Source organism: Ruditapes philippinarum, unplaced genomic scaffold, assembly GCF_026571515.1.
Source record: "Ruditapes philippinarum isolate M1 unplaced genomic scaffold, ASM2657151v2 ctg2781_1_1_1_1, whole genome shotgun sequence".
Taxonomy (NCBI): Eukaryota; Metazoa; Mollusca; class Bivalvia; order Venerida; family Veneridae; genus Ruditapes; species Ruditapes philippinarum.
In genome coordinates this window covers 82,458-108,755 of record NW_026865625.1, presented here as the reverse complement: position 1 = coordinate 108,755, position 26,298 = coordinate 82,458, and the positions used below count along the sequence as shown (strand labels likewise).

The 26,298-nt window shown below is 31.8% G+C and overlaps 1 protein-coding gene across 1 annotated transcript; it reads left to right on the top strand.

Moving 5' to 3' along the window:
- Positions 1–1,496: 1,496 nt before the first annotated feature.
- On the top strand, positions 1,497–24,873 carry LOC132729786 (solute carrier family 12 member 3-like). Its single transcript, XM_060715605.1, has 22 exons — positions 1,497–2,400; positions 6,343–6,486; positions 7,334–7,505; positions 7,955–8,094; positions 8,991–9,104; positions 9,920–10,031; positions 10,531–10,658; positions 11,053–11,295; positions 11,911–12,018; positions 13,308–13,431; positions 14,003–14,260; positions 14,483–14,694; positions 16,021–16,155; positions 16,888–16,994; positions 17,246–17,385; positions 17,631–17,789; positions 18,111–18,245; positions 18,599–18,713; positions 19,017–19,103; positions 19,914–20,025; positions 20,868–20,935; positions 21,218–24,873. Exons 1-22 carry the CDS (start codon positions 1,792–1,794, stop codon positions 21,351–21,353), a joined length of 3,558 nt encoding a protein of 1,185 aa, XP_060571588.1. The 5' UTR covers positions 1,497–1,791; the 3' UTR covers positions 21,354–24,873.
- Positions 24,874–26,298: the final 1,425 nt, after the last annotated feature.

Sequence of the window (26,298 nt, the reverse complement as noted above, 5' to 3'; positions counted from 1 at the left end):
CATTTTCAATAAACTGTTCAAACTGATCTTTTATGAAGGACAGTTGTCGCATTAAGTTATAAGCAAAATATATAATACTATTTATAACTAACATTTTAAAAGATTAATGATAAAATCTACAAATTGTTAATAATTTGATAATGGAATATAAAAAACTGAAATATATATCCTGTATATTGCTTAACACAATGTTTGAAATGAATTTGTTATATGAAATGAAATGCATGAATAAAATTAGATATCAATTTTTTATCTTATAATGAAATTCTTTTAAATACAAGTATGTTTTTCAAATAAAATTTGTAATAAATAATATATTTCTAAAGTAAGAAGTCAAGTTGCCAAAAGCTTGGGCGAATTGAAAGAAAGGCGTTTTTTTATTTATCTAACAAGGCATTTAATTATATGAATCATATACATGTATATATACCTGTACATAAATGTATGTCTGCCTAAAATTAAATACATATATGAAATGAAAAATGCGTATAAAATGAAAAGTCATATATTTGTATAAATGTTGAAGGTGAGTAAAGAGAATAAGATGTACATTGTATATTGTAAACCCCTTTAAATCGTAACACCTTTGGATTTATGCTATCGTATACTATTTTAGACATCTTAATAAAACAAACATTGTCATCTCGTTTTTAAAAACTAGCCTTAGACATTTACTACCATAAAACCAAAAACATGCAAAATAAACCCTTATTTCTTTACTTATAAGTTGGATAGCAAAAATAAAAATGAAAAAAAGATTTACATTTTTCTTAGATTCTTTCGTAAGTTGGACTTACTATAAATGTGGAGGTATATAGTCTCATAGCAATTAATTAGAGTCACGCAAATATCGGTGGTCTGGCACATGATGTCTTAATTTTACAATAAAATCATCATGAAATACTATAAAGGTCAGTTTGTTAAGGCCGGCTAAATAAAAAAATACAGCTATACATTTGTATACAATATAATACAATTAATAAAATATATAATATTTCTTCTTCGAATTCCAATGTCCATGTTATAGACATCACGACTTTTAATTTATCGTTTAAACAACTTTGCAGTTACATTTATTGGTGTTAAACGTCAAATTTTGTTTTCATAGTGTCTTGCATCTCCTTTAAAGCACGGTTATGTATTTTAGCATGACCCTAGGCGACCATACTTGTCATTTTTCACAACAGGTAATGTAAATTTTACAACTTATTTACACATAATTCGCTTGACAAACGCTGAAGCCCGGTTACATGGGTCAAAATTCCATGTCAGCAATCAAGGACCCTCAAACTCACGGAAACAGTGCAACATCTTCCATTTATACACGTACCATGTTTTTATTACATAGGTATTTATATATTGTATAAACAAAGCAGGAGGTGCAGTGCATCCTTGCCTACTCCATCGTGAGCGGTATGTTAATATGCTGCACTAGATTTAACTGGTTTCATTAATTAATTTGCAACTACGTATTACATTGTTGTTTTAAAAAATCTGCTGACGTATTTTCGTAACATATTTTTCAAAGAAAAAAATCCCTCATAGATTGATTTCGAGTTGAAGTATTTCTTTTCATCTGTGGCTCTTACGCAAATAAGTTATTTTTTGACAGACGGCTACGTATTTATAATGCTTGTAATTAATTATTTTATGACAAAACATTCGGTGTAAATTAGGTTTAATTAAACCCATGGATCATCAACACAACTCGGATGCTATAAAAGGCGCGAATGAAATTAATCTAAATACGATACCATCTGTTCCGTTACCGACGTAGACGACAAAAACGAAATGGGAGATATGGAAACAGATCAGGAATTTAACGTTTCTAGTGTACCATTTTCTCATTATAAGGATACTGATACTAACAAAGATGGTCAAACTGACATGGAATCAAATGATATAAAGAGCCTCCCTGGATTATTGAAATCAGGAATTAAATCAGTGGACACTCAAAGTGAAGGTGATCTGCCAGGAAGTAGGAAAGTTTCTTTCTATAGTGACGTCGGAAGTCATAGTCAACCTAACAGTCGGAAAGTTTCACAAAACGTCGACGCTGGCGGATTTATACAACAGGGACAATATTTACACCCTCTATATACTGGAATTCCCCTCGCTCCTAATTACAGAAGGATATCATCGCAGCCGTTCTCTTATCATGGCGGAGAGTTTCCACCCAGCAGAAAAACATCAGCGGAAGTTTTTTATTACCCACAAGCTCAATACTTGCCAAGACCGTCACAGCACGGAAAAGTATCTGTGTTCTCAATTGGGAATTCCTCAGATACAGGAACTATAGGTGCCGATGCTGAAGAACGTATTCCACAGTTAGACCATTACAGAGTGAGCGTGTTTGACAACCAAAGGCCAACCTTATATCAACTCCGTGAAGATGAAATTGTAAGTATTTCTATATACTAGTATCAGTTTAATAACAAATGCACCATTAATATTAAAGATGAATATTTGGTCATGTGGAAACAGTCAATGCACTTATAAGATATTTTCTGCATACGCTGTTCACTAATGTATGTTGATTGGGAATGTGCGTAATAAGAAAGATTGATAACTCTACAGTAACGCAAGGTATTACACAATTAAAGTTTTAAATATGAAAGAAGTTCCATCTTCTTTATCCCCCAAGACGCAACATTTCCATAGACCCCCATCATCCCAGGGAAGTGGCGATTTCCACTGTCCCAACACTACCAACTTTATAATTATGGTTATTAGGTTTGTCGGGTCTAAGAAGCAGATTACCCGCATATATCTTAGGATGTGTATGGATTTTAGATAAGCTAATCACATAGTCTGATTAAGACAGCGTCAGACGGGATTTAATTGCGGTGCTGGGCCATTATACGAAACTTTCGCCATCATTTTGTCCCCAAGCAGCGGGAAAGTGTTTATACTGATATCTGAGTCATTATTTTCTATATTCCTCTGGATTATAAGGAGGTTAATAACTTTTAATGAAATAAACGTATCTGCTTTTGAATTGTTATTTGATGTAAATAATAAAAGTTAAAAGAAGGGCAAGCATAGATGCGACAATTAGCAAACACACAAAAATACAGCTTGCTCAAGACCATTATAGACCTTTTTGCAATACGATTTTCCATAGCAACGAATGTTGCATTTCGCGCATGCGCATTCTGCGTAGGGCAGAAAGCAATAACGATGTCTACAGTTTATCATACTTTAAGGCTTTAATAGATGCTGTTTCATGTTATGTCACCCAAAAAACATAAATTTTGGGATGACTTAATGCGGTAAGTACAGAAAACGTGAATTTATATTTAAAGGATCTACGAAAATGTGCGGGAGTAATAATTCAATGGTCAAAACGGGCACACACATGTCCTTGTTTAAGGTATCATTAGACGACTTTTCCATCAGTAATCTAAATTGAAACAGCAGGGTGTTATAGATAAAATTTTATTACCCCTGTATTACATAATATTACACAATTTGTATTGTACACTTCCTTTGAATAACTGGATTGGTCAGGCGGCAAGTGTCAAACAGATTAATGGCACCCGAACGTTTGTTCATTGAACCGGGACGTTTAAATATCATGATATAGTTAATCAGTTACGCTTATTAAAATGGTAATTTATATAACTTTTAAATATATGGATTTTGAGAAGAGAAAAATTGTGTCACGCGCATAATAAAAAATAATGTATTACGAAGAAGCGGATAAAATGTGTGTGATATCTTTTCCAAACAACCCATTTTAGCATCTCAAGATTTTGAAAAAAAAATAATCAATTATTTAAAATCTATTTATGTGCCTTAAATTTTTCTATTTGCATCACAGGCAAATCGGATAAAGGATAAAATCAGGTATATTGAACACTAAAAATGCATTATCACCTGTTCTGATATTTTTCTGAATGATAATTTATCTCCATTTCATGTTATATAATTTCTTTTGTTTTTAAATGAACTATTTCAACAGCAAATAAGTTGACTTTTCATTTGCTAATAGATATATCTCCGCATCTTCTTTAAAGAAGTGAGCTCAGTGTCAGTTCCGTGATCGTAAATTCTTAAACAAGTGTCTTTTTCATGCCTTTTTATGGCATTCTTCGCCACAAAGCTATAAAGTCATCTTTTCTATATTTGTTGAAAGCTATTTTATATAATTTTCTACCGTTTACCTTGAACTAACTCGGAATTGTCTATGAACTTTTACTATATTTCTATGTAGGGCGAAGGATTTCTTGCCCTACGCAGATTGCGCATGAGCGAGAAGATTCTAATTCCGGTCGATCTTTCATAGCAACGGACCGCGTCGTAAAAAGGTCTATACATGGAAAGTTAGTACATCTTTGTGTGTAGATATATGAAATGAATTTCAAAACAAAATTGAAAATTTCAAAATTGCATTTTCATCCATTTTTAAGGGTAACGTTAACCCTAGGCAAAACACCAAAGTTTGTTGGTAAAAAAGTATAAAAATCTTGTCCACAACTAAAAACACAAATTTCAAATTTTGATATTTACTTTCTTTTTTGTTCGTTTTAAAGTTGCAGTAAATGACTTACAGTATCGCGGACGTTTTCTATTACATACTTATATTAAATTCCCAGCTTTTAGCTGTAAAACATGCATGCAAACTGGCTTTAATTTCACATTTATTGACAAAAATGAAAGGAACGCTTTCATTTTTTACGAATTTCTGCCAACACTGAGTTGCAACAACACACGAGAACGAAAAAAACAATGAAGTTAATTAATTTAGTTATTTAAAGCAACAGCAAGGAGATTAATTGTTCCTCATTATTTATTTCACCTACGAATGTACATAATTAAAATAATTAAAACACTAAAAAGGTAGTAAATAGCTTGCAAAACAAATCTTGATAAACATTTTACACTATTTTGAAATTGAAACGTTAATGGGTTTCACGGTCTGTCAGTGCTCGCTTATAAATCCTGTTTATTTTTATGACAAGCGGTGGTCACATACATTATAAAATATTACCAGGCCCTGGGTCTTTACATAGACAAACATATTTCAAGTGCATTTTTATTTTTGTATTTTCATTTAATCTGCAAATAAAAAGGAACTCCACTGAGGTTTAAAAGCTTTAAAAAATAAATTCTAAATTTCTTACATAGATGGCTGAAACAATTCAAACAGAAAGATTTCAAGAAATATACTCTGAAATAAATTGAAATTGTATATTTGTGCTATTTTTACAACCCTTTTCAATTCTGGATCATTTTTCAAAATAAAATCCAATATTTTGCAAAACCGAGTGAGAACTTGATCTAAATGTTTGCACACTTTTTTGTATAAACCTTCATCAAATGGAAAATTTCTATCTCGTAAAAATTTCTAGTCCCGTCATGTCAAAAAAAACTCAGTAGAGTCACCTAAATTGCTATTCAAAGTTTGACCAACCTGCTAATACCAACATCAAAGACAGTAAATATATCTACAGCGAGTTTTAGGTCTATGCTATAAAAATGCTTGATTATTGCTTTGAATTCATCTGGTGTGAGACAATATATATATATGACCATAGCTTATACGTGATTATAACAATTATCGCGACGTTTGTATGAGATAATAAATCAAATTTGCATTTAAGAAACACAATTTCATTAATTAATCTGCTCATCCGAATGGCAAGCTCGTTTCATTCAGTAATGTTGCTGATATGTTGTCCGAATAAACAAAACATATCCAAATTAATGAAGAACAGTTTAATGAAGTAGCACTGCTCTAGATTCTTTGTATTCTATTATAAGGTTACGTTCGTGTGGATTTAAGAAAGAGATCAATAGTCTATTAAATGATACAGAAATAATCACTCTGGGACATGGCGTTCTAGATACTAAAATAACCTACTAAGCTAGTAAATTAACAGACAAATTGAATCAAAACAATTAAAGTAACGGCTTGACACCCCTGGACATTTCTAAGTTAAAAATCGAATATAAAATCAAGAATATGCCTTTTATCAAAACAAAAACAGACAAGAAACAGAGACGGTGTATTCGATAAATGGTACTTCTCTATGTCTGTATTTTATGTGTATGTTTATATTGTCCTTCATGGATTGATTTTACATTTTTCAATCTTTTTTTTTCTGATTTTGTATAATCATATATGTTTTAGAGTACCTTTTGTTAAGTACATGTCCATACAAACATTATTTTTGCATATAGGAATGTATTATTTATACACTTTGGGTACTGTTTCTTTTTAATATAAGATTCAATGTCTGTCGGATCTTCATTCTTCTCTTCGTAATGACGTAGAATTTACTTTAATGTATCAATCCGATATAATGTTGATCCACATATGCATCTTTATATTTTAAGAGAGCAAACGAGCAGTTTTCACCGACGGGGCCGCCGACAGAATTGTTTTCCGACGAACTGTATGACGATGCTGAAGAAGGGGGAGGGAAAAATGAGTCTGTTACAGTCAGTGGTCTCAAGTTTGGATGGATTCAGGGCGTTCTGGTATGTCTGACATAAAATGAAAACAAAATGTGTGAGCTTCAACTACAGCTTTATGAGCACTAGCGTCTGTTGTGGTAGATATCTGCATCTAATTCATGTAATTAATCATTAATGGTAGCATACTTTGTAAAATCGGATGACACGTTGCTTCATGCTTGATTTCATCGTTAGCAGGTATAGAGATATAATTATATCTGAGATATAAACTGAATACGTCATAAAATGTTAAAATAAGATAAATTCAACATTTCTCGTTACAAACTATACATGTATATAATATGTTTAATGCTCACAGATATGAAAACAATTCTTTATACTAGTATACATGTATATTTTGTTTTACATATCATATAGATATTTAAAAAAACATATTACACCGTTTATATAAAACTTCCTTTCATTATAATTTGTATTTAATAATGATAATAGATCTTAGTTAATTTTCATGAAATAATCAGTGCATTTGTAAACAACATAATATGAGCCGCGCCACGACAAAACCAACATAATGGGTTTGCGACAAGCATGGATCCAGACCAGCCTGCGCATCCGCGCAGTCTGATCAGGATCCATGCTGTTCGCTTACAAACCCTATAACAAGTAAAGAAACTGATAGCGAAGAGCACGGATCCTGATTAGACTGCGCGGATGCGCAGGCTGGTCTGGATCCATGCTGGTCGCAAACCTATTTTGTTGGTTTTGTCGTGACACGGCTCATATAAGTTTGTAGCCTACGGCCAACTAAAATTAACACTGTTTTCTCTAGAGGAGATGTGTATTCACATAACGAATAAACATTTACTTTCATATTTAAATATATAACTAACATTAGTCTATAATTTCACAGGTTCGATGTCTTCTGAACATATTTGGTGTAATGTTGTTTTTGAGGTTGTCATGGGTGACAGGTCAGTCAGGTATTGGACTAGCAACTGTCATTATTGCTTTGTCCGGTGTAGTTACCTCTATAACTACAATGTCAATGTCCGCAATCTGTACCAACGGAGAGGTAAAGGGAGGTAAGCCAAACAAAATATTTAAACGTATAAATCCCGTAACGTAATCTTGAATGCGATTTGTGCAATATATGACCGTTACGAGCAATGTAGTAAGGAAACGGACCAATTTATCTCATACTAAATCAAACTGAATGAAACAAAGTAGCGCAAACAGCTTCAAAGACATTAAAAGTTAACCCGCATTATAAATATTTTACTGAAAGAGTGTTTATTTTTCAATATTATTCGTTTTCATAAAACGCATATGATACTTTTATTGTTTTTTATTAGTTTCCCTCAAATAAAAAGAACTAACGCATTCGTATTTAGGAAATAGGTAGACAGACATATGACACACATTTATTCTTGATGCCGTTTTTCTTGTTAATACATGTTCCAGAGAAACACTATTGATATGAAATTAAGTTTGAATTATTTTTGTTTATTTGTGATTACACTGTTTATTTCAGGTGGGGCGTACTATATGATATCACGGAGTTTAGGACCAGAGTTTGGTGGTTCCATTGGTGTGGTGTTCGCACTAGCAAACGCTATTGCTGCTGCTATGTACATTGTTGGATTTGCAGAAACTGTCAGGGACATAATGTGGGTAAGTCCTATAAAAGTCTTAACAGATCATGGTTCAATTAAGTCAGCATTTGGTTTTTTTTATAGCATGCAGGTCAAAGGTCAAAATAATAAAATTTACAGTATGAGATTGTTTCGACCACACATGAAGAAAGGAAGGAAGAAAGAAAGAAAGAAAGAGAAAGAGAAAGAAAGAAAGAAAGAAAGAAAGAAAGAAGAAAGAAAGAAAGAAAGAAAGAAAGAAAGAAAGAACGAACGGAGGGAAGGAAGGAAGAAAGAAGGAAGGAAGGAAAGAAACAAATAAAGATAGAAAAGAATGGAAGAAGGAAGCATTTTACGAAATACGAGCATAGTCAAAATTTAACACACGACATACATTATAAATGTTCAACTAAATTAACAATAATGTTAAATTAACACTATTGAGATAGACCTTATGTTATATGAATTGAATTTATTTTAGTTAAATGTCATAAGAAAGCAATTAACTGACATAATACACAGTTCTACAGGAACGTTAAATGGTCTCCACATGTGAAGGATAATATTCTTAAAAGGACGATGATCATATTACTTGGAAACATTAATCTTGTGACTTAAGTGACTAGAAGATATGGTTTGTCATCAAAAGCTAGTAAATCAAATTTAGTATTTTCAACGTGTGCCTCTTCCAATCAAAATGGCATTTTTATTTCTTGAACAGGGTTATATATCTGCGCTGATTAATTTTCACTAAGATGTATTAATTTAGCAAAGATTAAGATATTTTCCGATATAGAATGTGTTCTTATCTGATATCATGACGCGAAAAAAACTAAATTTAATTGAAAAAGGAATTATTACTTTGACCAACGAGCACGTGAGGTCATTTATCATACATGAAGTATAATTGTTTTACTTTATGATATTTTATTTCAGGAGAACGATGCGTACATCACGGGAAATAGTATTAATGAAGTTAGAATCATCGGACTGGCCACGTGTTGTTTGTGTCTGGGCATCGTACTGATTGGCATGGAATGGGAAGCGAAGGTAAATAACACGTGCGGATTTAATATTGACACGTTGCCACGTTCCGTTAATATTGGTACCTGCCGCAACATACCGGCGACTGTTGATGAATTGTTCCGATTGTTATTGTATTATCGGGCTTGATTATAATAAAAACTGACGAGATACCTGACTATAATAGGAATTAAATTACACTTTATTGATATTTATTCAGTCCATTTCGCTTTAATTAGTTATCAAAATAAATGTATTAATTTTCATCATCTGTTACTGTTACATTGTAGTTTTAAGTGGCATGAATTAATGGTTAGCAATTTGTTTTTATATTTAATTTCTCTGCGAACTGTAAGGCTTACTGTAATTGGTAAATATAAATACTTGGTAATCTAACATTTATCCGGTATAAAATATAAAGTCACCACATAACATTTCAGCATCAACAGAGGTTTGTTTGTATGTTTTGTTGGACTTTAAGTCATAGCCCTTTAATCGAACACTTTCAAGCTTTACTGAAGGAGGAAGACATAAGTTCCCTATTTGTGCATTATTTCTGGCACGAGCGGGCACCAGAGTAGAAGGACCGACTTTCCGTAAGCTTGCTCGGTTATTAGAAATTACATCATTTCAGCTATTTCCGTCAAATTATTGATATAATTGACGAGGTTTTTCTAAAGTGTCACGCCTTTTCTTAATAATTTTCCGAGAAAAAAAAACAACAACAAGAAACGATATGGACAACACATGTAAAGGATCATAGACTTGATTACCCCGCTCCTCCCACCCAAGTTCCATTGGCTAATAGTAATGTTATCTTGTCTAATGCACTATTATTTCAGGCACAGCTTGTCTTACTGGCTATTTTGAGTCTTGCAGTAATCAATTTCTTTGTCGGCACTTTTATACCTCCTGACGATGAGAAGAAATGGAAAGGTGTTGTAGGATATAATGGTAAAATGAATAACATTTTCTTTGTCTGATAACAATTCCTAAGACTGTATTCGCCAATTAATATGAGCCGCGCAAAATGCACTACGTTTCAATTTGGTGTCACAGTAACACATGAAAATTACTAGTAGTTAAGTACCAACTTTAGCCTATAAACCGCACTTACGAAAAGTAAAACATTTTATTTCCCTCAAAACTGATTAAAAATAGTAACATGTCAGCACACAATTTGACATATGAATAAGATACCCTGATAGCCCTATGCAAACACTACAACAGAAGGGGAAATGAACCTCGCGCGTGCGCTCTCTACAGATAATGGAGAATAATCAATATATTTTATACGGCTTCTTACTTTCTGAAGTACCCATTACATATGCTCAATAGCAAAATTATCGCACCAATCATTGAAATGTATTTGTAAGAATGTGCAATTGTAACTATGCATTAAAATATGCTAATAAGTTGCAAGTATTGGAGTAAATCTTTTTTCTTCTTTTAGATGAAACTTTTTCAACGAACTTTGTTCCTCATTTCACCGACGGCAACAGCTTCTTCTCCGTGTTTGCGATATTTTTCCCGGCGGCTACCGGCGTCCTAGCTGGTGCCAACATTTCTGGAGACCTTAAGGTATTGTCATAAATTCATCGTCACCTTTGTAGAGTGACACTTGTCCTCATTTATCTATGGTTAATGAAATGTTTCAAGATTATTTTTGTGAGAGATGTAACTGGTTCAAATTCTTAATATCGCATTTTCTTTCGCGTCTTTTTTTGCCCCTTCATTGTATTGTATTGTATTGTATTGTATTGTATTGTAGGTTTTTCTTACTATTTCACAGCTATGATGCTTATTCGAGAGCAAAACCATTTTGATGATGCAGCTGGCTCCAGCTTCTTATTATTTCCCTTAATTATACTAATTTGAATGATTTCATTAGTACATTTTATGCTTTACCGTCACCATAATCATTCTTTCATTTAGAAAATTCACTTTAAAACTAAGTTTACTCTTACATTTGCAGAACCCACAAACTGCGATTCCAAAAGGCACATTCCTCGCCATATTGATGACGTCACTCGTATATATAGCTATGGTATGGGCCATCGGTGGATGTATAGTTTTGACGGCGGTTGGCGAGATTCTGACACCGGGAATGTTTATGGATCCTGTAACCAACGCAACCATTACCCCGACTTTGGATATAGTACAAAACTGTGCGGCATTCAATCAGTCCTGTGAATCTGGGCTTCTTGTAGATAATGGAGTAAGTATGTTTTAATAGTACAGAAGAAGCTCTGACTGTTATGCTAAAAATAGATATATTACGATCGTGAGTGTCATCCTCTCTTATTAACCTTTAACCTTAGTATTTGAATTCTTTAAATTCTTTAACAAGTATTTAAAAAAAATATTCGGCTCCTTTTAGTGTGCATAATGATTTTCCATTGTATGTCCGTCCCGCTGCCCCACTGTCACACTTTCCTGCTATCGTTTTCTATCCGTAGACTGTCAAAAGAGTGGCTTTAGGGGCATCCATTTCCTATGGACACGTCTTTAGTTTAAGAATATCATAAATTGTGATGGTTGTATCTGAATCACATTTAACAGTACCGCAGTTAATGACTTGTGTTTAATTTTGAAAACAGATTTCGTGTCATAGATATAACCTAGTTTAATTTGGAAAGAGAAATAATTCAAATACATGTATCGTTTGTTACAATCTGCTATGATTATTTTATTAAGTAACTTACTTATCAGTGGCCTTCTGTATCGAATCTAATGATATTTTCACGGTGCCTGTACTTCAGACAAATACTTCCCATCGTTGTTTTAAGTTTAGATTCATTATTATTTTGTCCATCATTTTCTTTGATTTCAGATGGTCGGCATAGCGTCTGCATGGAGGCCACTTATTTTGGCGGGAATATTTTCTGCAACATTATCGTCTGCTTTAGCAAGTATGGTCGGAGCTCCAAAGGTGTTCCAGGTAAAAATTTTTGTATAAGTTTTCACTTAATTTACCTGCTTAATTTTAAATCAGGTTATACCAGGAAAAAACTTGTTGTTATTTCCGGCGGGTAGGTTTGCACCTTGGCGTAAGCGATTCTTTCAATGCTGAGCTCCTACGTTTCTCAAAGGATCAATTGGCCTTTGATCTTTTTTGCAGAATTATATTGTCCTTTATTCTTTTATATGTGTAATATATGCGAAAAACTTTGTGCTTTGTGCAATCTGTCGCTCGTTATGATTTCTTTATCAACTTAAAAAGAATCTTTGACCATTAAAGGATTTATCAACCAAAATACACATGTATACTGAACAACTAACTTACAGACGGCACACAGGTGTTTGCTGGTGCGGTTCTATACTGGTGACATTATCATACATCTGAAATTAACGCCTCAAGCGATCAAACCCTTGATGAAAAAACAACAACAACAATGCATTGAGAACTTCCAATACCATTTGACCAAAACATTTAATAAGAATAAATCAAATGTACAAATATTATTAAAAGACAAAAAAGAGAAAGAAATCAAAGAATGAAAAAGGAGCGTTTTCTCAAATACCTGTTTAACTGCCTGATAAAAATCTGATTTTGAGTATTTAAACTCTTTGATGTAACAACCCGCATCAATTTTCATGCATCTTAAATCGAGAATTTATTCTTTAGTGATGTTCATTCTCACAAAAATAATTGCGAACCACCTTTAAGTATCATGAAAATTAAACATTATATAATCATTTTTCTTTTTGTTAATTTTCTCCGATTTCTTTTAATCGCATGCAATTTTTCGTGCTAAAATACAGTTAGTAAGAAAGGAATTACGAGGTCCATATAAATCAGGCAGAGTCCGCAATTTGATAAAATCATGATTACCCTTTTAATTGGGTGCTGCGTGCTTCCGCTGTTAACTTAAAATCAATTACTCGTGCACTGTGACTGTGCACGGGCGACTTAGGTCTACATTACTTTAGATATTTTATCCACGCATGGCGTCGTCTTCTTGTGGGCCGCACTGTGCCATCTTTAATAGGGCAAATAATTAATGGAGCAAAACTCGACGTAATGAGGTAATTACGAAAGTGCAAATCACCTTTTCCAATTAGCTACAATTTTGATAAGGAATCAATCATATTGGCACAGAAGTCAAGCACCCTTCAAGCCTTTCTTTTAATCATGTTGCTAAACGAAGATTAAAATTTAAATACAGTATTTAGATTAATATATCTCAGAAATGAAGATTTTACAATTTCTTTCATCGTTAATTTCAGGCGTTGGCGAAAGACAAACTTTTCCCATATATTCACGTTTTTGCAAAGGGTTACGGGCCAAGTGGGGAACCAAAGCGAGCGTATTTTCTATGTTTTGCTATTTGTTTGGCAATGGTTTGTGTGGGTAAGAAATTTTTTCTCAAAATTTGTTTGCAGTAAATCATGAATGAGAAAAAAGGATACATATTTTATGGTATATTGATGGATAAAAAATCAATCTTATACTTTGTATTGCCATTTGTAATGGTCTTGAATTCTCATCCTTAATATAACGTGTATGCTGCGATTTTGGTAATTCAATAAACGGTGTTTTGATATATTGATTGACATTTTTTTCCCAAGACGATTTCGAATTCCTTTAGCTGCTGGCTTCGCACAAGAACTAAGGATCAAGGATTTTTGAAAAATAGCTAGAAGAAAAGAAGATACTGCAAGATTTCGGGGGTGGGGGTGGTGATCGACTATCAAGACTTTATTGTTTAAAAATATCAAAGTTTTATGTTGTAAATTTATTTACTATTGTGTGTGTTTGCAAAGTTTACAAGTATCTTTCTCTTCAACATTACGATACGTTAATTCCTCTTACAATTAAAGATGCGTCGTTCATTGATACAATATCGACAAATTCCGTTATTATAAGGGGTTATAAAACTTGTTACTTGCGTGTCCCTAAAAATATTACTTTTTTTTTACAGGCTCTCTCGACCTTATTGCACCGATTATTTCCAACTTCTTCTTGATGGCATATGCGATGATCAACTTTTCATGCTTCGATGCGTCAATGGCCAATTCACCAGGGTTTAGGCCGGGCTTCAAGTACTACAGCAAATGGTTAAGTCTTATTGGATCCCTGCTCTGCATTGCCGTAATGTTTCTGATCAACTGGTGGGCGGCGCTGGTCACGTTTTTGATTGTTGCTGGCTTATACTTTTACGTCTTTCGGACAAAGCCAGGTAAGGGAATTATCTGTTGGTAAAATACTTAAAAGTGAATTTGTTCTACTCAATCGTTTAAATTGCTATGACATTGGTACTGATCGGACATAAGATTAATTTGTGATTTTTTTTGTAACATCAACTAAAATAGACACTTTGAATATGATTTATATTCATTGATAAGAACCTATCCAGATGACTTTAAAATTAGATATAAACTCTATTCTGCATTTTTATCAGAGGTAAACTGGGGCTCATCGACCCAGGCAAACGCATACAAAGATGCCCTAAGATCAACGTTAAAATTGATCAACGTTGATGACCACGTGAAGAATTATCGTCCTCAGTTACTCGTGCTGTCAGGGTATCCAAGGAACCGGGCAAATCTCGTGGACTTTGCGTCATCGATCACAAAGAAACAAAGTCTTCTGGTTTGTGGTCACGTGTTCCAGGTAGGTCTTTTACTGCGTCATTTCCGCTTCTAATATGTCACTAGAAAGCGACCGATTGCCAAGAATTGGGTGTTTCTAGTTATATGGAATCAAATCCAATTTTGATTAGAAACTGTTTTTAAACTGTCAACCAAATATACGATCTTTCTCACGTGTATGTCAAAAACCTAAAGCCTCACAATTGTTGCGGACTGTTTCAAAACATTTTGTCAAGCATGACAATTTTAGTATCCATACATCTAGTACTCCTTTTGTTCCAGTTGGCCATGTTTTCCGTATGAATATGTGACAGTTTTTAGCTTTTCTTAAACCAATCGCGTGACTGATACTTATCTCTTTCTTTTTTTCGCCACAGTTCTAATTTTTTTATTGCGAATGCTTTTTATTATGTAAACGTTACGACACGTCTTAACATTCGAGTGTCATACTTTACATTAATTTGAATTCCGTGTCAAGCAGACGACACTATTTTCTTTCATCCGCGTTTCTTTATTTAAACAGATTACCGTAAGTTAATTTCAGCGCCTCTTGTATGCAGATTTATTTCTTTGTCTTCATTTTAACCTTTTGATCTCAATGAGATAATGTCTCTAGATTTGTGATTTTTATGTGATATTCCATTGCAATTAATGAGTTTTGGTAATGGAATACAACGTTGTATTATTTCACGCGCAACCGATCATATTAAAAGATGATGATCGAAAAGTGAGATTGATATGAATTCAAGCTTCACACGATTTATTAATCTTTTACATAAATATACTTCTTTTCTAATTCAATATTTGATAAAGCCTATCCTTCTTCTCATCTAAGTTATATAATCAAGTTCTGTTCCAAGATTGTATGCTATCTGTATTATTGTAATTGATATCAAAGCATTTTATTGTTTATTAAATAAGTTTAAATTTGTTTTTAAATCTCTTCGTGCACCCTTTTGGTTCTAAACCTAAAAAAAATGCAAAATATTTCCAGGTAGTTGATACAAAGTTCATGCTCTTCCATCGTATCCTCTCATTTCTCAAAGTATCTCTAAGGATTTTTTCTTCAAAATGAAAAACATACTAGTCAACATTACTTTTTTGTAAAACAAGTAATCAACGACTTACTTAAACATTTTGTTTATAAATCCTAACATTAAATTTTGATTCTAAATCATAACATAACATAAGTTTACAACTTATATATTGAATCGAAGAAGTTTACAAAATTGAATCAAAATAACATGTTATTCGTCTTCTATGCAAGGTTCGTCACAATATAGGCAGTACAGTAGTTGGCATGGCTTTTTATTACCACTCAATACTATATGTATTTGTATATCACTAGGGTGACTTTGAAGAACACATGACAAGGGTACGATCCATGTCCGCGTACAGATGGTTTGAGAACAAAAAGATCAAGGCATTTTATAACAGCGTGTGTGCACCAACATTTAGAATAGGCGTCCAGGTTCTTCTACAGGTAAAACTCGTATATTTTCTCTCATTAATTTGAATCATAATTATCATAATGCTGTCATTAAAGTTTTCCTGTTATAATTCTCTTCTTCGTATCACTATGTACATATTTGGTTTTACGGCGCAACACAATTTAGGTCATATGGCGCCGAAACAGGAAAGGTGATTTTTTTAGCTAACCCCGGATCACCAGTATTACAAACTTTAAGCAAAATCAGGGTTCAAAACCACCTTACCTGCTGGAGCTAAGAAATGCTAGCCTCTCGTAATTCGAACCCATTTAGCCGCCTCTTACGGTCACGCAGAGATAAACGAAGACTGCAATTCTGAAACCTCAACCCTTAAAGGCAACCACTCAACCACAAGGGTTCATATACATAATATAAATGTATACAAATGCAATGTTTGCCCACAATATGAACAATTGACATTAAAAATAAAACCTAATGGAGCCTTTTTTCTCCTGTGTGGCTCGTTTTATTTTTATCTTGTTTTTTAAAGATTTTATCTGTCTTAATCTTGAGAAAAAACATGAATTCTTTTGATGCGAAACAATAACAAAGTCATATAAACTGGACTGTTGGGTGGCCTTTATAATAGACATGAAACATGCTGTATCACGACTGACAAAACGTGTCTTCCTTTTTGTTAATTACTGTCGCACGTGTCATCTTTAAATGTTTTATAACTGACCATCTTGGTGACTTTAATTACTGATTACTGTTTACACGATCAGGCTGTTGGTGTGGGGAAATTACGGCCAAATACATTACTACTTGGTTACAAGAACGACTGGCAAAAGACCGATCCTCTAGAAGTCCTTGACTACTTCAACGTCATACAGTAAGGCGATTTGTTCAAATTAAAATGTCTAATTTTATTGAAAATTTTATATTTATTTTTATTTATTTTATTATTACTATTATATCGATACCATTTTGCTCAAAAATCAAACTTTCACGGAATGTTATTTAGTTTAAACGAAAAATTGTTCTACATTTTAATAAAGATAAGCATGAAATTTGGTTGAACACGTGGTGCTTTAAATCTTGCCTTTAACTTATTTATCCCTAGTCTGACATCTTTTGTTTCAGAGATGCATTTGATTTGAAGTATAGCGTAGGAATTTTACGTTGTGATGGCGGATTTGACAGAAATAAAGTTCCAGATAATATTCTAGATCTAGACAGTCCTGAATTATTTGATTCTGATGAAGAACCGGAAGACGATGATGGTATGACCTTGATGACATTTTTAAATACAATATTGATTTATCACAATTTTGAATTTGATTTGTAAATCTAATTCATATTGATTTTAATTGGGAAAATGTCATTCTTTCATATGTATTGGATTTCAAGAGCTGATTTACTCTAAAAATAGTTCTTTTAGCTGTTTAGTGTGCATTATATATGCATTTTGAAAGGTACATTATTTGTTAAACACTCACGCATTTGTTTGTTTTTGAACGTTTATTAGATGAAACTGTTGAGGAACCTGTAAAGGACGTACGTAAAGAATCAAACAATATACCAAGCACTGTTGTTGAGAGAAAAAATAGGAACAACAAAACTAACAACATGCATCTGAAACGGTTAAATACATTAGAGGAAGGAGTGGAAAATGCCGCATTTGAGGGTATGTTTACTATATGTATTATGTTTTGTGGAAATTAATAAACATAGATGTAGATTTATGTTTATTTGAAAATTCTAAAATGGCCGAAAAAACAATCTTATATTTAATAAGCTATAAAGACGTATCTAATTATTTTTATACATTTGCTTATACATGTATATTCATCCTCGTTTTCTTTGTTTTCTTTGACACCTACAATCGAAGGTTAACACGTATTTTCTAAGGCTATTTAACATGTGCATTTTATCTTAGCTCTCTTTCAAAAAGAAAATTAATGTAAATGTATTAGAAAAATAATAAAATTTAGTTTCTTTTATTTAGAAACACAGGTTACTGGAACTAAATCTACAACTACTCCTTCCTTACTCTCACAAGATGTGCCCGAAAAACCGCCGACAAATTTCAAAGATAAACAATACGGAACCATAGATGTCTGGTGGCTTTACGACGACGGAGGTATGTTATAAAATTTTGCTCGGTTTTATCCGGCTTATTTGTCACTCTCCATCTCATACAAAACTTTTAATAAGCGGGGTTTGTTACCAGTATAAGATAAAATCCTTACAAGAGCTTTCCGTATAAATATGAGGTATGGAAATAGCTGGATGCCCGCAAATCATAAATTTTCAAAAACATAAATATGGCAGTAGAATTTCATATGTATAAAAAGTTAGTTACATTTTGAGTTATGTCACAATGCTGTATAGTAAATGATGCGTAATATAATTTTTTTTACATGCGCGTCTGAAAGAGATGAAGAAAAGAGAAAACAATATATTTTATAGTTTCCCCGAACAATTATCTTACAGGTCTCACGCTTTTATTGCCGTACATTCTACACCAAAGAAAACAATGGAAACATGCTAAATTACGCGTGTTTTGTCAAGGCACAAAGAAAGGGGACGTCACTGAGGACCGAACTAGGTTGATATTTTATATACAGTTGTCTCCCTTAACTTTTAGCTTTTTTTCGGTTAAAAATATTATGTGCATATAGATATTAAGATACAACAAAACTGTTAAACAACATACCATATTTTAACTAATTACTGATTCATTTGATTTATAAATCAGAGGAATGAATTTACGTTTATCAATATTACTAAAGAAAAAATAACAAATAGATCTAATTGTTTGTTAAAATCAATTTTCTACATAAAACAGTTTGTGCTTGTAACCTATATCAGTTTATCAGTTTATTAATTTATGTTATTTTTTCTTTTATAGAATGGCCTCATTGTTAGCTAAATTCCGTATTGAATATTCCGAGCTGACGGTCGTGACGGAATTAAACAAGAAACCTCAACTCTCAACGTAAGTTTTTATAATAAATCATAGTCAGGTTTATGCTGCGGATGGAAACCACTTATTTTAAGAGCGTATATTTTGAGACAAATCCTGGCCATAATAACACAATTTCCATTTCCATTTTAAGTCTACTTAGAAAAGTTTTACCGTAAACAGTATTTCACGAATTTACAAAATTGTTTATTGTTTTTGGTATATCTTAATATAAAATTATAAAATATACAATACTTTTACCGTGTAGTTTTTATTTTATTAAACTTTTAAAATATCTTGTATCATATTTGCAATTAAATTTTGACATTATTTAGCAAATCAATACCTACAATAATTAAAATCAAACACTTCGATCTGAGAGGCACATGAATAATGTTAAAAAGAAAAAAAAGGAAAGAAAAAAAAGTTGCCTCTTCTTGGGTTTGAACCCACGCCTCTCAGTTTCAATGCAGTTGACAAGTGATTCTAGCCTATTTGAATACTCTTCAAGTGAGATTCAAATCACGTGATCGATAACATGATGCATTTTGCGGGGTGGGGTATTTTCCAGTGTTGTAAAGGGCAACAAACAAGTAGATTTTTTGCATGTTTTATTCCGGTCAATTATAATGTTTAAGTTATAAGTAAAATAACGTAACATACCTTTCATGGGGCCGTGCGATTGTTTGTTTTGTGTTTGTTTCATATATACAAGTACATGCATCGCAAGGCAGTACGCCATGTATATTATTTTCCTCGTTTTATAATTATTATATGAAAAACAAGATGGCTGTTGCATTTTTCATTCAGTTTGTATGAACATTATAACAATTATAATTTCAGATACAGAGAGTTTGAGAGTCTCGTGCATCAATGGCGTGTAAAACCTGGTGAATTTCAGGAAGAATTCCCGTGGAAAATTGCAGATACAGATCTTATTGAACATAAACAAAAGGTAATAGAGGGCGTTATAATTTATTTCCATATCCACCTAAGACTCAAGAAAATATTCTTCACATTTCATAATTATATGCTTTCAGAAAATTGAATAAAAGTTTACACTTGCAGAAGATTTAAAACTGTCATGACCGATCACTTTAAAACATATCAGTCAATGCTTGGACATTTTTGTCCAAGGTTCATGTAAAGTTTTTTTCTTTTTGTTTTTGTTCTTGTAATTTATGTGCCCTCAAAATATTGTTCTAGACATATAACCCAGTTTTTATGATAAAATTTGTTAATGTAAATCTGTTTTCCTCACGAAAACCATGTGCCGATAAAAGTTTGTTCGTGCAAATCAGTTTGCATCATAACATTTTTAATCAACTTTTCTCTTTCAATTTTGTTCTTGTAAATCAGTTTTACTGTTACATTTTTGTTAATATCAATCATATTTCCTTAAAATTTAATTTGTTAATGCAAATCAGTTTTCTTCATAAAATTTACTTTATGTCATTTTTTTTCGTTTAAAATATTGTTCATTTAAATAAGTTTTCCAGATACACTTCTGTTGATAAATTATTTTTGTATTATGCAATTAAGGTTAATCTTAGTTATTTTTCATTTTTAAGCTATGTTCAGTTTGATAAGTTTTAATCTTAAAATTGTGTTCGTTTAATTCAGTTTCCGCAGTAAAAGTTCGTTCATGTAAATAAGTTTACCTCATACTTTAAATGTAGAACATCATTTCTCATGTAATTAGTTAGTTCATGTAATTCAGTTTATGTTCATGTAAGGCTAATTTGTTAATGTAAGTAGAATTTTCGTTGAAGTAAAAAAAATTCTTCTTGTTTACAGACCTACCGACATCTTCGTATCCGTGAGAAACTTCTAGAGCATTCGAGAGACGCTTCTCTTGTCGTCATGTAAGTAAACAAAAACATCTTATTTATGTTTTAAGGAAGTAAATGTTCCACAGTAAGTTTCTGCAAATATGAATTGAATTTACATGTTATGATATCCAAGTAAATGTAGAATGGTAATGAAAGGTAAAATGGAAGTGAAAAATTTAAGTGAAATGCAAAGCATTTTAAGCATGAAAAGTAAAAGTTTAACGAGATATTTTGCTATGTAAAAATTGATATAAATATATATGATATATGTTTTAAATTTAAATGTTATAATATAATTCTATATATTTTCATTAGGACATTGCCAGTCCCTCGGAAGACCTCTTGTCCGGCTGGTTTATACATGGGTTGGTTGGAGATACTAACTAAAGGACTGCCACCTTCCCTTCTACTGAGAGGAAATCAGGAAAGCGTCCTGACTTATTATTCCTAGTTCTTAAAGGGACCATATTTTCGGACACTAAAGTTGTTAGGTTATACATCATATAACTAACCAAGTGATATGTCGATAGCAGTTTTTTTTTTGTTCTTTGTGTATTCATGTATTTCGCCGACAATATGATGTTTTACAAGTTAAGATATCGCACCATATGGAAATAAAGAAATTTTAAAGAAATACAACAGACGAAACCAGCGTTCCTAACCAATAACCATTTCTAATTAGCTTTAAAATGCAATTGACCTTTTAAATTGACCTTTCAATATTTTTTGTGTTTATCATATAATACAGATTATCACGCGGCTGGTATATTGGATGAATTATTGGTAACAGTTTCGCATTACGTTCCATGTTTTTATTTTTTTCATGGATATAATATTTCGGACAAGGTGTCAGTGATACTGTTGAAGTTTGACACGCGACAAGAAATAGACTAATTAAAAATAGATATATATCCCTACATTTGAGTGTTTATTATTGTCTAAATGTAACATCCGTACATAATCACTGGATGAAATGTTGGCTTCAGTACTAGCAACCAAATGTTCATTCGAGATATCATATACATGAAGTGTAGTGTAGAAAACAAGGGTATGAATTTAAGATGAGAAACTGATTGACAAAAACATTTTAACGGCTGTCAGTCATAACAATTAAGTCAGCTTGGTAGAACAAATTGTTAAGTATGACAATATTTGAACTTTGAAAAAAAAGAGAAAAGAAATACAAATGCACCAAAAAAAGTTATTTTAGAGAATCAGACACTTTCCATATTTTATACAGTTTATAAGTTTCCTGCTTACTTTATTTTGTTATGTCTAAAATAATTTATATTTCTTCATTTTCATAAATATTTACTAATTTCTTGTTAACATAATGGGAAAGCGTATCACTAATGAGTATTTTTTCAGGTAAAATTATTGTAAAAAATAATTTACACATCAAAAAATGTAATTTTAAAATTTGAGTGAACTTAGCCGATATTTAAACAATATTGTAAATTTAGAATTAATTCAAGAATTCTTTTGACAGTGGTAGTTACGTATTTTCACAGATTAACAGGTTTTGATAAAGGATCAGTCTGTATTTGTTTGCCATTCTGACGTCGTCTCTATTGACGTCATTTGATGCCGACATACCTCCTGTTTATTTTATAACCTGATGAAGGCTGGTTAGCCAAAATGTTGGTATATTTAAGGGAACTTTAAGAATTTGCAATTGACTACTTATTTTTCATTATTTGTTTAGATTTAACTTCTATAGCCATAAAAAGGCCTACGATTTTTTTTTCAAATGCGAAAAAAGTATGTAACTTAAAGAAACATTAGTGAATCATGATGACAAAAAATCTAAAAAAAAATCTGATGATGTCAAATGGCTAGAAATGTGCGAGGAGGTCTCTAATTAATCGCTGATCAACATTATTAATTCATTTTCCAGTAAAAGGGAAACACGTTAACCAAAATTTAACAAAATACATAACAGATGGGTGTTTTAAATCGGCCGCCACCCTTATCTGAAAAGTCACGTGTTCTGAAATCTAAACAAAAACCATGTCATTCAAGTAGTTTTTTGTTTTGCTTTTTTTTTCGTTATTCGAAAATGAATTTGTTTCGATTACTTCTCGCAAAAAAAATACATCTTGATAGGCTGTTAAGTTTAATGCATTTGATATCAATTTCATTTTATAAATGGCGATCAACAGAGTTTAACATCTAAAGCGTTTATCAATGTAATAATTGTTGTTATTGTTGATTTTTTATTATGAAAACACTATCATACGACATAAGCTGAGTGAACAAAAAATAAGAACAGACTAGAAATTTCTATTTGGATTCGCGAAAAGTACATGATCGATACAAAACAATGTAGAAACGTAATATTGTTACATAAGTATACTTCCTTTACAAATAAACATAAATTTAATACATAAATGGTATATAGTTTTCAATTTCGTTTAAAGAAGAAGAATGAACCTGACTTGAAAGTTAATATCTGTCATTTCTGAAACATTTCACCTGTACATCAACAAATGTTATTTATGCAATACAAGAAGTTGATATACATTGTATCAATATCTTATTATTAGTACAATGTACATGGTTTTGATAGATTTTCACAAATTTCTAGCTTGACTCTTAAGTGTACTTTCTTCGTAGTGAAGTACCACTTCACGTGTAAATAAATTTAGATATATCATTTGTCTTTAACGTCAACAAATAAGATTTGGTCATGAATTGTTATCATTATGTTGACTGTATGTTAATTACATGTATATATGTAGAAATAATGTTAACATTATGTTGATAGAATGTTGATATAATGTCGATAAGTATGTTGACATTATTCTGATAGTTTGTTGAGAATATGTTGAGTACATGAATATACTCTAAGTATATTGACATTATATTATATTGATATTATGTTGAAACTATGTTGAGTACATGGAATATGTTGTAGTTATGTTGATAGAATATGTGACAGCATATTGACATTATTTTCCTTCTATGTTGATATTATTTTGATAGTATGTTGATATAATGTTGATGATATGTTGACATTATATTGATAGTGTGTTGATACTATGTTGAGTACATGTATATGTTGTAGTCATGTTGACATATTGGCAGTATCTTGACATTTTATTGACTGCATATTGACATTATGATAATAGTATATAGACATTATATTGATAGTATGTCAACATTAGTTTGATAGTATGTCAACATTATATTGATAGTATGTTGACAGTATGTTGATACTTAGTTGAGTAACTGTATATGTTGCAGTTATGTTGACATTATGTTTATTACATGTATATATTGCAGTTGTGTAGAGTGTAGAGTTTTTTTATATTGTATAGATATCAAGTTGACATTATGTGGAAATTTTGTTAATATTTATATCTCAATTTTATTCTTCTTTTTATTATCAGTTTACGTTAAGTACTTTGCAATAATATCTGCCAGCCTTAGTAATAGCGTCGATTTGGTATGTTCGCTTTGTAAGTATTAGAGCCTTGTTTCGAATCGTAGAAAAATTATATTTCCCATGATTTAATTGCATTTAACTTTTCATTCTCATTTTAAAACCATATTTTGGATATGTCAACCAATGTTATGTAAAAGCTTAGATAGTTAATTATTGATTTGTAAATGAACACTCACGTGATTAACATAGAATATAATCGTGCAAAAAATCTGAAAAGATGAAAATTTCTGTAATAATTTTATTTATGTTATGATGTCAGAAAATTATAAGATGACATTATTTTTGACATAGATATGAGGGTATGTACATATTATTTTTTGCACTTGTTAACCCTATGTACAAATCATTGTAGATATATTACGTGCACATTTTTAATTTGTATATTATGTTATATTGTTACATAAATCTGCAATATTTAACACTTGTATTTTTATATTAAATTTATAAAAATATTTAGAATTATAACTTTTATTTAGTTTTATGACTTAGTATATGATAGCTAAATAAAACAATAATCAACTTATATGAATATTTGATTTATATATTTTAAGTACATGTACAGCGTCGGTCTGTTTTGTCAATTTAAAATTCAAAACGTTTTTATTTTTTATTGTCCAACCCAGAGAGCATTGTAATTGGCTACTATGATTTTGATCATATTACGGACGCATCCGATATTTTACGGGAATTCATTAATTTATTCTGAAGTGGTTAAGATAAAAGAAAACTGTGGAGGTAACACAGATATGGCCAATGTTGCAATTAAAACATGTCCACCATTTTTTAAAAATATTTTAAGAAACTAATTAATCATAATACATGAATATGTATACAATGCTGATGCATTTCAATCTGCCCTATATTCGACATGAACGCCGAAATCTCTAAACTTGCTACGTCTGCAATTTCAAACATGTTTATTTTTATTTCATTTAATTTCAATCTCTTTAAAACGGATGCCTCTCTGAATACAAAGGGAACCGGTCTGATTTAAAAGAAGAGGTACCCCAATATCAGGTTTTGTCGCGAAGTAATAAAAATTAAAGACAAATTAAATGACCTAAGAACCGCAAATTATGCTGTTGTTTAACAATGGATGTCAATGACTTTTAAAGCTCATCAAAACCTCTACCATACACCAGCTCCTTGGTCACATATGGTAGCTAAACTAATGGACCGCGCAAATTATATGATAAATTAGCAACAAAATACAACAAGAAGTCATAAAATTAAACATAACAATGACGTTGATTATTCATCTAAAATCATCTCCGACATAATATGATTCTAAAGTTTAAATGAGCTGGTTTAATTCATCTCAGAATAATTTTCGCAAATATAAATTCATCAGACAGTGTAATTTCTTTGAATTTTCACTTAACGGCCTTCTTTGCGTAATGCCGAAACAGCGCGCGCTTGTTTTGGCACGCGCCTTAACGTCAGTCACACATCTGTTAGCAGACGAAATATTCTTGCATTTGTTACAAACGGCAACGTTATTCCATCTGTCATACGAATCAGTAGCGTACGTCATTTGTTTCAAGATTTTAATTATACAAACCATATAAACTTTTGTATTTATTAGCAGACGAGAAATAAGTAAAACATATAATTGTAAAGATGTCATCAGGGGAATAAGCGCAATTAAAAGTAAAAGCGAAATTGCTCTTTCCGTTTGACTGGTATCTATGTAATTATTTCGTTTCTAGTCAATAAACCGGTGGTTAAGTAGGAGAATGAATATGAGCACGTGCGTAGATTCTTCTCGATGATTGTTTTGTATTATCTTAATCATTTATCTAAAATTAATTTCAGGGCAAAAATGGAAGCTATTTAAGTATGTTCGTAAGGAGCTGAAAAATTATGCACTTTAAAAAGATTCCTAATGAGCAAGGTAGCCACGCCCTCCAATCAACGCCATGATTTTATTCGCCGCATTCTAACAGCG

Excerpts from the sequence above, each read along its gene's own strand:
- LOC132729786 (XM_060715605.1), top strand. The coding sequence starts at position 1,792 with ATGGGAGATATGGAAACAGATCAGGAATTTAACGTTTCTAGTGTACCA. Across the intron at positions 9,105-9,919 it reads GCATGGAATGGGAAGCGAAG|GCACAGCTTGTCTTACTGGC; the intron begins GTAAATAACACG and ends CTATTATTTCAG. Across the intron at positions 17,790-18,110 it reads GGAAAATGCCGCATTTGAGG|AAACACAGGTTACTGGAACT; the intron begins GTATGTTTACTA and ends TCTTTTATTTAG.